This window comes from Poecilia latipinna, unplaced genomic scaffold, assembly GCF_001443285.1.
Source record: "Poecilia latipinna isolate Pla-1442-1.1 unplaced genomic scaffold, P_latipinna-1.0 Scaffold2378, whole genome shotgun sequence".
Taxonomy (NCBI): Eukaryota; Metazoa; Chordata; class Actinopteri; order Cyprinodontiformes; family Poeciliidae; genus Poecilia; species Poecilia latipinna.
This window is the reverse complement of record NW_015114994.1, coordinates 56,843-71,651: the sequence shown is the minus strand read 5'-3', so window position 1 is coordinate 71,651 and position 14,809 is coordinate 56,843. Positions and strand designations below refer to the sequence as shown.

At 39.9% G+C, this 14,809-nt stretch overlaps 2 protein-coding genes across 3 annotated transcripts in view; one reads left to right on the top strand and one right to left on the bottom strand.

Moving 5' to 3' along the window:
* Positions 1 to 1,509, top strand: part of gja10b (gap junction protein alpha 10 b) — an 8,601-nt gene extending 7,092 nt beyond the window's left edge. The window contains exons 3-4 of one of the 2 annotated variants that reach the window (XR_001422420.1): positions 376 to 622; positions 1,014 to 1,509. Coding sequence is in view for 1 of the 2 variants with exons in the window: in XM_015019124.1 (XP_014874610.1) it covers positions 376 to 414 (39 nt within the window). In the remaining variant the exon portion in view is untranslated. Of the gene's footprint in view, positions 1 to 375; positions 770 to 1,013 lie in introns of those variants that run through there. The other variant, XM_015019124.1, reaches the window with a different exon arrangement.
* Positions 1,510 to 3,913: 2,404 nt separating this feature from the next.
* bach2b (BTB and CNC homology 1, basic leucine zipper transcription factor 2b) overlaps positions 3,914 to 14,809 on the bottom strand; it is a 32,349-nt gene continuing 21,453 nt past the window's right edge. The window contains exons 3-4 of the mRNA XM_015019126.1: positions 11,533 to 11,739; positions 3,914 to 10,666 (exon numbers count right to left, since the gene is read on the bottom strand). Of these exons, the coding sequence (XP_014874612.1) occupies positions 10,172 to 10,666; positions 11,533 to 11,739 (702 nt within the window). The 3' untranslated portion in view covers positions 3,914 to 10,171. The remainder of the gene's footprint in view (positions 10,667 to 11,532; positions 11,740 to 14,809) is intronic.

Here is a 14,809-nt window from a genome sequence, read left to right as displayed (position 1 = left end):
TTCGGTCATGACCCAAAGCTCATGAGGGTGGGAACGTAGATCGAACGGTAAATCGAGAGCTTCTCTTTTTGACTCAGCTCTCTCTTCACCACGACGGACCGGTACAGCGCACGTTTCACAGCAAACGCTGCCCCAATCCGCCTGTCGATCTCCCACTTCCTTCTTCCCTCATTCGTGAACAAGAACCCCAGATACTTAAACTCCTCTACTTGAGGCAGGACAACCCCCCTGACCTGGAGAAGGCAGAATAATGTATATGGTGGAAACATAGAAACATTAAGTCTTTAAAAAAAAAAAAAAAAAAAAACTTTCAAAAGAGAAAAACCTATTTTTTGGATAACAAAAGACTAACCACAAATGTTTTTTGTCTTGCAGAGCATGATTCTGGAGTTGTCTTCAATCATGAAGAAGTGAACCAGAAACATCCATACTGGCGTGAGGCCAGAGGCACCGAGGACTTCTGTAGACATAAACACTCACATCATGTTTCACCTCATTTCTAGTTTCAGTGTAACTTTCGCTATCTGATGGTATTCACTCATACACTTAGAGTTTCTGTGTTTAGGTTAGTGGATCCAGTCACTGGTTCATTTGTGTCAATTCATGCATGGCTGGACAAAAAGTGAGTCTTAACATCTTATATCGCAGTGTTTCTCAACTCTGGTCCTCACTGCCCCCCTGCTCTGGATGTTTTAGATGTGCCTCTATTCCAGAACAGCTGATTCAAATGATTGCATGACCATCAAGTACTGCAGAAGCCTGTTAATCACCCAGAGATACAATTCAGGTTTGTGGCAGAAGGGAAATACCAAAAACATGCAGAACAGTGTGACAGTGAGGACCAGGGTTGAGAAACACTGTTATATAGCAAAGATGTTGGGTTACAGGATGTAACCCAACATCTGTGGGCAATGATAGAGAAATACAATAAAAAATTTTTGACAACATTTTCAGATGTTTCTTGTGCAGTATACGCTTCTAACTTATTCTTATATTTTTTATTCTTTTTACAGAGAGGGGACATTATCACCAGCTACTGACTGTGCATTAGTCCAGTGTTTCCCAACCCTGGTCCTCAAGGCACATTGCCCTGCATGTTTTAGGTGTTTCCTTGCTTCGGCACAGGTGATTTCAATTAGCAGGTGTTTGGTGAACTGCAATCAGGTGAAAGAGGTACATTAAAGCAGGGAAATTTCTAAAACATGCAGGACAGTGAGCCTTGAGGACCAAGGTTGGGAAACACTCAACCTTAACTTCATAGTACTGAACAACTTATTGTTGTATCATTAAATAATTTTTATTTGTCAGGTATTAGAAAACATTAACCAGCATGAGGTGTGTTATAACATTTAGCTGATATATTGTATGTTTTAGTTATTTTCATTTAGGTAAGTGGGAATGTCCTTCTAACTTAATACAAATATGTATATCATAATCTAATCTCAGTACCTCTGGGGCTCTATGACGCCTCAGAGGTTCAGAGAATATTTGGGAGCAAACAGCATCATGAAGTCCAAGGAACAGAGCAGATCAGGGAGAAGCTGTGGAGAAGCTTATTTTCCGAGCGTTGAACATCTGACTGTCCATCATCTGGAAATGGAAAGAATACGGCACAACTGTTAACCTACCATGACAAGGCCATCCACCTTAACTTCCAGCTGAACAAGGAGAGCTCTAACCAGAGATGCAACTGAGAGGCCCTTAGTGACTCTGGACCAAATGATCCACAGCTCAGAGGGGGGATCTGTCCACAGGAAAGCTATTAGTCATCACTGCACAAATATGATCTATATGGAAGAAAGCCAACGTTAAAATAAAACCATAAGAAGTCCCATTTGCCATGTTGGACACAGCAAACATGTGGAAGAAGGAGCTTTCAGATTAGACAAAAAAAAAATGTACTTTTTAGCCAAAAAACAAAATGCTATAGAGAACTAAGACTGCACAACTGCACATCACTCTGAACACACCATCCCCACTGTCAAATATGGTGGTGGCAGAATCATGCTCTGGGGTTGTTTCTCTTCAGCAGGATCAGGGATGATGGACAGAGTTGACAGAAGATGGATGGAGCAAAACACAGAGAAATGCTGGAAGAAAAACTGTTAATCTAAAGACTTGAGGCTGGGTGAATGTTCAGCTTCCAGCAGGACATCCACCCTAAACATAAAGCCAGGGTTACAGTGGAATTATTTAAAACAAAATATATTCATGTGTTAGTCAAAGTCCAGACCAGATGTGAAAAGTGCTGTTCATAAACACTTAGCGTCTAATCTGACTGAGTTTGAGCTGTTTTGAAAAGAAAAATGAACAAAATGTGTTGGTCTTTCACATTAAATTCCAATTGAATATATGTATTTTTGTGGACACAAGGTACATCACTGTACGTGTTGGAACTTGAAAATGAACTTTCTGTCTGTTCCATGTGCAACAGAGATTTGGGTTAACGTTTTCTACTGTAATTTTTTATGAGGCTACATTTATACCAAACTGGCCACAGGCTAAATTGCAGGAAGTTTTACTATTTTTAAAGGTTTTATTGACTTTAGTCATCTTTATTTGATAATGAATTGACAGCAAAGTGGGTAAAGGGAGAAAGAGGAAAACATGCGGCAAAGGTCACCAGGCCGGGAACAGAACCTGCGACAGCCGCGTCAAGGACGAAGGCCTCCATATGTGGGTTGTGCTTTGTCCTTGCGCCACCACAGCACCCACAGCTTTATTGTTTTCTAAATAATACATGAACAGTGACACTGTTTGTTTAAACGATGCATATTGTAACCAACATGTCCTTTGCTTCTCACCTTAAGACTGCCAGCAGTTGTTCCAGATGCTCCTACTCTCACCCAGAGGGAAGGATTGCTGCAAATTCACTGATTAAAGAGTTACTAAGTGTTCTTAACTGTTTATCAATTTATCATTTTGAACTGAATTTCTTTATGTTGTATTACCATTAGAACTGAACTGGAATGTTTCTAAATTAATTTAGATAATGTTGCATTGATTTGATTTTATAGTTTTCCATATGATTTTGATCTATTTGAGATGATGCACACTATATTGTGGATTGATTCTTTACACATATACTGGATTTAATTTGTTAAAAACAAACTCAGCAATCCTGAATAGAACAAAACAGAAAGTCTTTAAGTAATAGCTAAAATTAGTAAAATCTGGGATTTTTATTCTTACTTATCCTGTCTGAGCAGAATAAGCATAGAAGGTAGAATGAATGTTTAGACAGAAAAATCTTGAACAAATCAAACCCAACCGTTTTGGGGGGCAAAATGAATGTACGTAGCTAAAAATAGACACCAACATCGGTAGCCTACAAGGTACTTGTTAAGCTTAAGGTTCTGTATTGATATTAGCTAGTCATCTTTAAGCTAACATTACCTGCATCCAACAGCTTTACTCAACTCAGTCGGTTAGTTTGAAGGGAAAAACTGTGAAAAGTTCTTTGCGTTTTGCTGGTTTGCTGCCGTGATTCTAACACAAACCTACGTAGCTCCGCCCAGCAGCAGGTGGAAACCCAGCGCGAGCGTCGTAGCGCTCATGTTGCGTTTAAAGGCGGCTCGGAAAAACAGGTTACAACATGTTAACAACGGATTAAACGGTATTAACTGCTGATAAAAGTGACAGAGGACACAAATATGGGAAGTGTGGAAGCCTCTATCAAATTGACTTAGGAATAACAGAGAGTTGGCCATTCTAAGGTAAAAACCCAGCACATACATGTTCATGTTTTGTTTTTTTTTTCATCCAGACGGCTTCCCGCGCCCCCTCTGCAATGACACGGTTTGGGAACCTCTGCCTTAAGGCATAGTTTCTTACACAAATTAAACATATTGTAGAATAAAGCAAATGTGTACAGTAATTTATCACGGTTAGCACAAACAAAAAGTACTCTGAATGATATGCAAGTTTCTTTATTTCATAAAGAGAAATGGTGTCTAGACGAAAAAAAGTCATTTATATAACACTAGCAATTGAAATGTATGAAAATGGGGTTGCACAACAAGGTATTTACATGGTTGTTAAGTCTTTAATAATTAGGGTCATGTAGCATTAAAAATTTAGGTAAGAACTCTTAGTAGAGAATAAGCAAATAACAGCTATTTCAAGTGGACAATATTAACACAAAACAGTCTAGAAAAAATAAGAAAAAATAACTTGAACTACAAGCTTAGAAGCTATTACATTAAAAATGATGCACCAAAATCTACCAATACAATAATCCATTTAATCTGTGTAAAAGCATGTAGAAAAACACCTGATGCAGTTTGCTGATACAGTCATTGACCAGTTATGAGAGGTATGAAGGATTTCACAGGTAGATAAGTGTGAGACAAGTCTGCACTGGTTACTCAGGGATGGGGGCCCAGGCCCCTGCATACACTCACTTCACTTGAATGTGAACTATGGCCTCTGCAAGTTCTAAGGCAAATATTGGAGGTGCACTTGTATCCATGTAATGCTGAGTCATCCGAAAAGTTGGATGAAACACAAGGTCAGAGGAACTCATTTTTTGCCTCTTACATGGAGAAAATAGATAAAACATGACATGACACCTATCTGTAAACATATTACATTTAGATTTCACTCAATGATCTTAACCTGTGCATTTAAATAACACACATTTTCTTTCGTTAAAAAAAAATGAAGTCGAGTAATCTGTGAAAAGGCATGTTTTTGTTCGTATTCTTTCAGAACAACCTTTGGAGTTGCCAGTGTCTGTGCCAGAGAAGCAGCGACAAAAAAAAAGAAGAAAAAAAAGGAAATGTAACAAAACTAGATAGAAAGATGAGTGGGTTCATTTTACAGAGCTACAGCATGTTCATATATAAATCATACTGTTGTAACTATGTTTGACCTGCACAAAACAACCTGGAGACCAACTCAGGTCAACACAACTTTCTTTCAATTCATGCATATAATAAGACATAAAATTTTGTTCATAATCAATGTGATTGGTTTGCAACTGATTTAACACAAAGAGGAATTCAAACCAAGTCTGCATTTGCTTTTCGTCTGCATAGCTTGTCAGCACCTTCCAGCTTCTAGTTTTGGTTTAACAATAACCAGACTGAATTTGTTGATCTCATCTCCTTCCTCCCCGCTAACCTCACACCAAATAAAGAAATGCTTGTATTGTGCTGCTTCCACACAGTCACAGGAGATCAAAATCAGATTGAGAAAAAAAAAAGGAAAATCAAACCTCAATATCTATCAGGTGGGCAAATACAGAGCTTGTTTCTGGTAGCAACAGTCACCTGAAGAAAATAAAACACTCCAACATCATGAGCAGAAAAATCCAAAAACTATTCAGCTCATTGCTTTTCTACTCTGCTTCAAAGTGAAATCCAGAGCATGTGTAAGTTCTCACCACCCTGAGGTTTTAATGGTGTGTTTCACTGAATTAGCAATAAAACATCCTTGGCTGACTGACATCTACTCGCACCATGCAGACAGCTTTGGTATGTCCATATTACTGGTATAGTGATGAAATGCAGAGTATTGATTGAAACTTGGTGACACAAATTTACGTAGCTAGAAGCCACCAGTGGTAAAACATATTTTGCTGTCAACTAAAAATAGAAAATGAAAAATAAAACCATTTTCTCTTTGTGGCTTAAACCCAAATGTTCCAAGATTCGTTAAAGATCATTTACATGTTACAATGCTAAAGGTTAGGGTGAGCCTTTCAGCATAAAGAGAGCATAAAGAAATCATAAAAGTCTGGACTAAAAGCAGGGACTAAACCTCAAAAACATTAGTTCAATGGGATTATATTTGGAAATTCAGAGAAACGGCAAAATACGTTAGGAAGAGTCTGTGTTCTCTATCGAAGTATTAGAAAATCTCAGGAGCCTCTGATAAACTTTGGCTACATTTCTCAAGAGAAAAAGTGAATCATCTTTAGGCCTAATCTGGCAGAAAAATGTCCAATGTAGATCATTTCTTTCTGCAAACTAAAATTGTCAACATAGGGCTATTTTTGGAGTGTGTTCATGAAAGAAAACAGCACATAAAAATGAAACAAACAAAAACATTATATATGTAGAAATATATATTTAAATATCATTACTTCTGCTCCAAACCTGTGTATGTGTGGTATGTGTGTAACATGAACATGAACTTGTGCATGTGTGCATTCTATGAAAGGGATCAATCCTAAAAATTTAAAAATGGGGTAGTGAAGTACATATGAGACAGTATCCTGCTGAAAAACAGAAAGGAACAACCAATGAGATCTTAATCTAAAATTTACATCAGAAAAAGTTAGGAGGAACAACGTCCAAAAATCTTGTCCAAACTTTAAAGTCCCAATCCTGTGTTAATCTGACAAGAAGAGACAAAAAAAAAAGCACAGCATCAGACAGGTTGGCAGAAAAACCAGGTTTTTCATGGTGATTGGTGGTGATTTTTTGGGTGATTTTATTAATGTCCTCTGTCAAACACAGCCAAACATTGAAGGTGAAAGCCAAAATAAACACCTTACTAAGACAGGGACAAAAATAAAGACTGATGACCTAACAGGATTAGAAAGTGAACCCTTTGAGAATGTATGCAGCTTGTTATGCTTTAGGAAAACCACTGGCTAGTGATCCGTTTTATTGAGCTCATTATATATTTGTTCATTGTTCATTTATAAAATATAACATATGATAAATATACACTTAGGTATTTAATATCCAAATTGGGTTAGACCATTATATGGCAGCCAAGTGCATCCAAATGAATTGGTATATCTATAACATGTATCAACTGGGATTAGTGGGACACATAAACCACCACTGCTGCATTGTGATTGAAGGTCTTAGAGGCCATAGTCTACCAGGAGTTAATGGGAGAGTAAGATACAATCAATGGGACACAGGTGGAGCATTGAAGCTGAAAGCAGAACAGGTGTTAAAGTACCTGGGGTCAGCTGTCCACAGCAGCAGGCAGAACATGTGAGAGGGGAAGACTGGGACAAAGAATGGCAGAGAGACCAGCTGAGATGAATGCTTCACAGCTGGTGGCTCTACAAATGGTAACTGGAGATGGCGATAGAGCCAGCAGGGCTGGACAAAGTCATGTTTTCACTGAAAGTGACCCAAACGGACACGGTTAGGAATGAATATATCAGAGGGACAGCTCAGGTGGAGCAATCTGGAATCAATGTAGGAAAGGGAAGGCTGAGGAAGATGTTCAGAGGAGGTCGAGGAGCTGCCAAAAAGGAACAGGGTTCATGGTTGTAGTGAAGAAGGGTTGGATGATGCCAGGGACAGAGGTGGAGGTAGACTTTGAAGACTGACTTTGATAGATAAAATAGCAAAGTTAGCATAGTTATTTATGCCTTAGTTGAAATGCTCAGCAGAACAGAAATTACACTATCATACCTGTAGGATTGGGACCTTAAAGAGAAGAAAAAGCAGCAAAGCTTCATGCTGAATTCAACCCTGCTTGTACTTGCTTGTAGCTTGCCTCTCGTGAGGTTTGATACAGTTAAGTTTCTTTATACAAAACATTTTGGGAAAGGATTTTTAAAAGCATTTTAAAAGAAGAGAGAACTTACAAGGCAAAACAAGCTTGACCAACTAACTACGCATATAGTTCTAGGCAGCATGCACATCACAGAGATGGATGACCAAACACAATCGGGGCAACAATTTTACGACCTTACAGGATTGGCTTTCAGTCATTTGGACAACACACACACACACGCACCACTTTTCATGTCAACTCAATCAGGAATTAGCTTATTTCATTACTAAAGAAACACAAAGCAGAGTTGAGAATAATCATATACTAAAACATTAACTTCTTTTAGATGTCTTTCTAAATCTTCACCGACATATATTAATATAATGATATCAAAAACATTTTCTCTTGCAGGGCCAATTTAAGTGCTCCAGGTTTAGACTTAGAAGAAAATAAAGACAAAGAGTGTAGCTGAAGTGCTAATGGCTCTGAGCGCTCGGGGCCAGAAACAAAGTGCCTAAATTCATTCATTCATTCTTTACTTTCTTTCTTGGATAAATTTTAAAATGTCGATAGCAAAAGAAATGTGTTTGTGAGAGCTTAGACAAGTAACATCTTTAAATACTGCTATAAAAGGAATTAAGCAACATGGGGAGAAGTTTTTCACATTTAAAAAGGAGCCAAAGGTGAAGCTGGGCTGGCCTGAGCCAGTCCGTAAAAATATTCTCATGGGTCATTTCTAAACATGCAAGGGGCTCATGGTTGGATGTGTATGGATGCATGCTGTGTGTGTTTTGTGTGTGTGTATTCATGTATTGAGCTGATTTCCTGAGTATAAGAACACCCACCATGATGGAAAGTATTCATTAGGCAGGACAGGAAACAGCAAACAAAAGTTTTCCCTTAGAAAGGTGCTTGATATAACCCAAGTGAAATAAAAAGAAACACCTACGTTTCTACACGTACAAAAATCACTGTTACAGTCATCATGCTCCATACTATATACACATCTGCCAAACAAGCACTTGAAAAATCACTGATACAACATCCAAATACAATGGTATTGCTGATGAGTGGGAAATAAAAATAGCCATCTAATCACCTTATTCTCCTTTCATTTCAGTGCTGTGGAAGGCATAGAAGGAATGTTCTCAGTTACAGGCTGTACAAAGTTCTCCTGTACAGAAATACAAATAGGAAACGCTTGAAAACATTTTTTTTTTGCTTGCATATGAACATTTTACAGTCTCACTGCATTGTAACTTCCTATTGTACAGAAGCTCTCATCTCATTTTCAATGAATTAGGTTGAACATTCAGAGGATTTTTCTTTCCTGAGTTTGAATTCTTGTGACGAAAAGGGCCACTGAGATATAATCATAGAAGAGACAGAGCGAGACAGAGTGGGACTGAGAGGTAGACAGAGGTAGAGAGAGACTAACGAGCTGCTTTCACACACAAACATCTGAGAAGTTTAGACTAATATGCGCAGAATCTCATCAGAACTTTCTTGAAAAAGTTAGAGCTGCTAAAAATCTCTGTTTACATCATACTGGAAAAACCGGATCTGTACTAAATACTTATTTAGGTTGATAAAACTCTGCTCCTGTTTGAGCAAAACATTTGTATTCTGTGATGGAAGATTTCTCTGTTATGATGATTTATCTTGATGTTAATGAAATGGGTGCACCTGACTTAAATACTTTAAACGAATGCTGTCCAATGTGAAGTACTCCCAAATTAAGATGCACTCCACTTGTAGCTGGAAGTCACAATCTCCAAGCTGGAAAAATATTGAAGTACAAAAAAATCAATAATGCAAATGATTACAGTTTTTCAGCTACAAACTGAACAAAGATAAAATCTTACAGGTTAAATTCTGTAATATTTTAGCCTCATTGACCTGGAAATGTTAAACATTCACATCTGTTAGGCAGCCTATAGCAATGTGGAAATCAGGACCAAAGTGTTTGAGCTAAAATCATCAGGAGATTTTCAGGATAATTAGAAGAAATAATGTTGCAATCACATCTACATCTCACAGTTTGAAGGTATCCTCAGGATTGGATGCTGATAAAAAAATGACACTGAAAAACTTGGTTTCTATCATATGGAGTTAACAGGTAGTTGCCTTTATACTCTCAGGAAGTAGTTTAGAGGTGATTCTGCACACATTTGTGTCTCTACATCTCTAGAGCAGGTCTAGAACCTGTTGGGGAAGTAGTGTGTGTGTGTATGTGTGTGTGAGTACATCTGAAGACAGAGCGGTAGAAGGAGAAAAGGACAGGAGAAAGGAAGAAACAGAGATCCTGTTTGTATAAAAAGAAAGCTGCTGCTTAGGTCCAATGAGGTTCAACTTGAAGTTGTGATGTGTGACACATGAACGGCAGTCTCCCCTGCAGAGGCTCCTGCCGGCTGGCCGGGTATAGCACCATGGTACAAGTTTGGTGAGAGGTTCCCACTCTGTCAGGGTAAGAGGAGAATGCCTGCAGAACAGTATTGCTGCTGTTAAGACAATTTTAGTGTCAACCATTTCAACAAAACATACAGAAACAAAAACAACACAAAATGACATAAATACAAAGCTTGTTTTTCAGTGAACACTGGCAGAGGCTGACCATCTCACAACCCAGAGAAAAGGTTTGTCAGAGGAGTAAAATTAAATAATAGAAAAACATTCAAAATAACTGAATAAAGATCCACCTCTACTTGGTACTGTCTTTCCTTGGCTGCTCGTCAGTTGTACATTTCTCAGTCATTTCCTGGCAAAAATCTACCGTTACTGTTTGGTTGGATTTTTCCACAGACTCAGATGTGGAGTACAAGCTGGTGTCGCAGCCCCCCGTATCCTGGTCCGCCCCGTTCCTGACGGCAGATTCAGGCTCGTTCTCTGAGGGTCCCGGTAACCCCTGGAAGCTGGGTTCAGGCGTGGCAGAGCCAGAGTGGCCTGTGAGGTCGATGCTGGTGGTGGCCGGTGTGCTGATGGCGGGAGGCCTGGGCTCGTGGGCTGTGTTGTTGCTGGCAGTGGAGTTGGGGGGTCGCAGCACAGGGCAGTAGTGGTGTAAGGACTGGACCTGCTCTGGGCTCAGCTGGACATCCCGGCACACTTCCTGGGACAGGCAGGAGAAGTTCTCCCACAGCTCTCCCATACAGGCCTTCAGCTGGTTCCTCTCTGTCAGCAGCTTCTCTTTCTCACACTCCTGTGCACACACACACACACACACACACACACACACACACACACACACACACACACACACACACACACACACACACACACACACATTTAGTAAAGGAATACAGATATCAACGTAACATTCACACAGCCATGTGGAACTATTCACAGCTCTTGAATTTTTCTGTCATAAGCTTCACTGTACTTCATTGAAATGTCATAGACCAGCCCAAAGTAACTCAAATTTTTCTACATGTGAAAACCTAAAAAGCCCCCACCATCTTACTCTGACTCCAAGCTATAAAGGAAGCTAAAATAGGGCAATCCTAGAAGAGACAAGGCCAGAGTGTTATCCTCCAACAGAACAACAAACCATCCAGTCATTTGGTTTAGATCAAAGACATCAAAGTCCAGACTTTAATCTAACTGAGAATCTGAGGTATTATTGGGAAATTTATTTTTCACAGATTCAGTCTGACAGACTGAACTTTAAGTGGGCCACAGATTGTTTTTCCTCCGCATCACAGTTCACTACTGTGAAGCGAAGGAAACTTCAATGTTTTATAGCACATTGAAGTTTGTGGTGATAATGAGACACAATGTGGAAAAGCTCAAGGTGTGTGAAGTGTGTTTTGGATGCACTTTAAAAGCCTCCAATGATTGAACTGCTGATGATGTGAGCTTGTTGTGTCTTGTGACCAGGTCCAACAGTGTCAATCTGTCCAGCTCAATAATTCAATATTCAAGCAAACAGAAAAAAACCTGTGTTAATAATTCAACAAGAAGCAATAAGTTCAGATAATGATGATGATATAAACATGATCCAACAAACATTGTGGTGAGTAGTAATCAATGTAATTGTTGATGATGCTTTGTGACTGGTCCACTCACTAGTTTTCTGATCTCACACTCCAGGTTCAGAATGCAGTCAAGCTTCCTTTTGCGACAACGCTGCGCTGCGATGCGATTCTTGCTCCGCCGCCTCACGTCATGGATGAACTCAAGCTGCTCCGATGTCAGTTTGTGCATTTTGACCAACATTTGGAAGTCATTCCGTGGAAGATTTGTGATTTGATCAATAGGAAAAGGAAGCTTCACCTAGAAAAGGAAGAAACAGTAAGCTTTAATTCTGCTAGCTAGACAGAAGAGTTAATCTTATTTTTTCAGAATCATTTATTTTGTCCACATAGTTATTTCATGTTTGATTTGCAACATTATTACTTATATTTAGCTAAATATAAAAAACTTATTTTGTCTAATATTTACAACATCTAAGTGCACAACTGAATAATGAAGGTAAAAGACCACATTCAAATGAGAATAACTCCTTTGAATATAGGATTGTATACCCTGTCTATACCACAAGATGGCAGTAGGGTACCATTGCTGATGCCTCACAGTGAAGGGCTCAGGTTCTTCCTGCTCTTCTTAAACAGGTAGCACAAAAGGTGATCTAAGAAAAGCGTCTGCCTCCATCTGCCTCTTAGGACCTGGAAGTGTGCCATGGTGACAGAGTTGGCAGGGTGGAGGTGGGGTTAGTGATTCAATGACCTGTCAACCCAAAATCATTGGCAGGAGACTTTTGGGGGTATGCATATCTGCATCATGACTAACGGCAGTCCCCTGATGCTTAAGAACAAAAGGATTAGTGGAGTAAATGCTGCACCGATTTGCCAGCTCAAACAGAATCAGAAAGCCATGTGATATCCACCCCCGATATGACAACTTATCAGGGCTGCACGTGTTTATTCTCTTTCTCCTTGTCTTGAGCACGACAATAAGTCGACCACTCTCCCTCAGGTGATGGCAAACCTTCCGATAAGCACATCACAGGCAGATCCACCCCAGCTGTATCTGCCTGCACCAGAGAGCTGTAGCTTTAGGCACCGAGGGAAATAGTGGAGGCATAACAAAGAGCCAGAGGAAGACAGCCGTAGAGCTTGGCAGAGATGAGAAGAGCTGTCTCTCTCTGTTCTCCTTCCCTCCCTGTGGCTACCTCAGTGGAGTGCAGAAAGAACAAAGTCAAAGGAGGAAGGGAGCAGAACTCTGAACTCCCCCTGTACCTGCAGGCTCAAGCTGGGCCAGCTGCCCCTGGGGAACGGTTCCTTCTCAGAGGACAACAACCAGAGGTGACAAGAGGTGGAGATGCCATGTCTCATCCCCATATGGCATCCAGCAGGGGCCGGGGTCCCACTTTGTGGAAGTACTGCACTAAGGGGACTGCTGGAAGGTGCCTTATCAAAACAGGAATGAAGTCAGTCTTTCCTGCAAGAAAAGGCTCCAGATTCCTCTTTAGGACTGTGGCCCTATTTCTCAACTTAGCTCAACATCTGTATGTAGACACATGATAAATAATAAATGGGGCTTTCAAGGCTACGCTTGGCTCTAGCCGGAGTATCACAATTCAAGAACTAGCTTACAATCACAATGCAAGGCAATTAGAGAAAAATGTTTTTTAACCACTAAAGGAGCAGGCTGGGGGAAACCAGCTGGAAAGAGACATTTCGACCTTGTGAAGGTCACCCCTGCCCCCCTCCCATTCCTCCGCCCTCCATCCCATCCACCAGTCACTGGTACACAGGGGAAGGCTAAATTTAAGCACTCCACCACAAAAACCAGTTCAGCAGCACAGTCAGGATGACAGAGTATGCTTCAACACTGGTCATAAATTCCCACAAAACTGCTCTGGATTTACATTTGTTTCACATTTCTCCTCCCAAGACTCAGTCATTTTCCCTCCCAGGGTCATTATGCTGAAAATGGGGTACAGAGTGAAAAGTAGGGCTCATCTGTTACACGCAAAAAAATGCTGCTCACTTCGCTGCCCTGACGCTGAGCATTCTTAGACATTAAGGATGTACATGTCTCAAATTTGGGTCTAAAATATTGACTATGTAGGACAAATTTTCATTTCAGTCAAAATGGCCAAATATTAACCTGAGGCTGATGCACTCAACATCATAGCTGCTTGATCGGTTGGTGCCCTTCCTCAACAGGGTCTTAATTATTTAAAACAACAAGATGGAGCTTCAATAAAACTACTTGAAACAGCTGTCTACCTGTCCAGATTAGAGCCCACCTCCTGCCCATGCTCCACACTCCAGCTCCAAAGAGTATCCCAGAAATGGATAAAGAAATTGATTAAATGAAACATCTTCATCATGTTTAATTATTAATATTAACCAATAAAAACTCTTCACAATTGAGGAAGGTGAAGTCATCTTAGATGCATATATGTTGAATTGAGCTAACATAGATGATCCATCTATTTTCTTCATCTTGTTCAGAATAATGGAGATGGGAGCAACCTGGAGCCTGTCTCCAGTAGTCAGTGAGTGAGTGTGGGGTCCACACTGTGGTGGCCACCCTGACCCACAGACACAAACAAACAGCAACACACATAGAAAGGTGCAGCACCTCCAGCTAATATCACAATGAGTGCTTTCTGGCATGTTCCTTCATTCTTCCACAGGAAGAACACTGACACTCTAGAGACTGAACATTGAACTCTATTTTTGCTAAGCTAACCACTGATCCATCATACCATATTCGTTCAGTTTCTCATATTGTTTCATTTAATTTCTCTCTGGGAGCATAAAGGGTGTTAGGTTCCATCTAATTTTAAAGGTAAAAATTTAAGGCATTAAGCTCCATTGTGAATGTGAAGCCAATAAGCTAACATGCAGGCTGATTTTCTTCTCCTTTTCCTTGGTAGAGAGCAGATGAACATTTCTTTCAATGCTTTAAGAAAAGAGAATTAACAGTGCTGCTCCAAAATGTCTGCAGATAAATGAAAATGTATCATTCAGATATTGGATTAACTCATGGATTGGCTGGAGAATCGACATCAAGCTGGCAGCAGAGGGCTGGGAATGGTCTGAATGCTTACTGGTTCATCATCTGGTTGCAGTTTTCCAGGTTGGTTAACTGTTCTGCACATCTGCTTAAGGATCAAGTATTCCCTGCATCCTGTCTGTTAGGAACATCATCTCTTCCTGTAATGAGCATGCTTGCTTCAAGCTATAACAATGGTCAATATCAATTTATGCTATTGTAAATAGTCCTATAAGATTATATCACATACATACAGATTAAACCACATAATTATTTAATATAACATGTGTCTAGCTTTCATATATCATGCATATAATCTATATACAATCTAAAT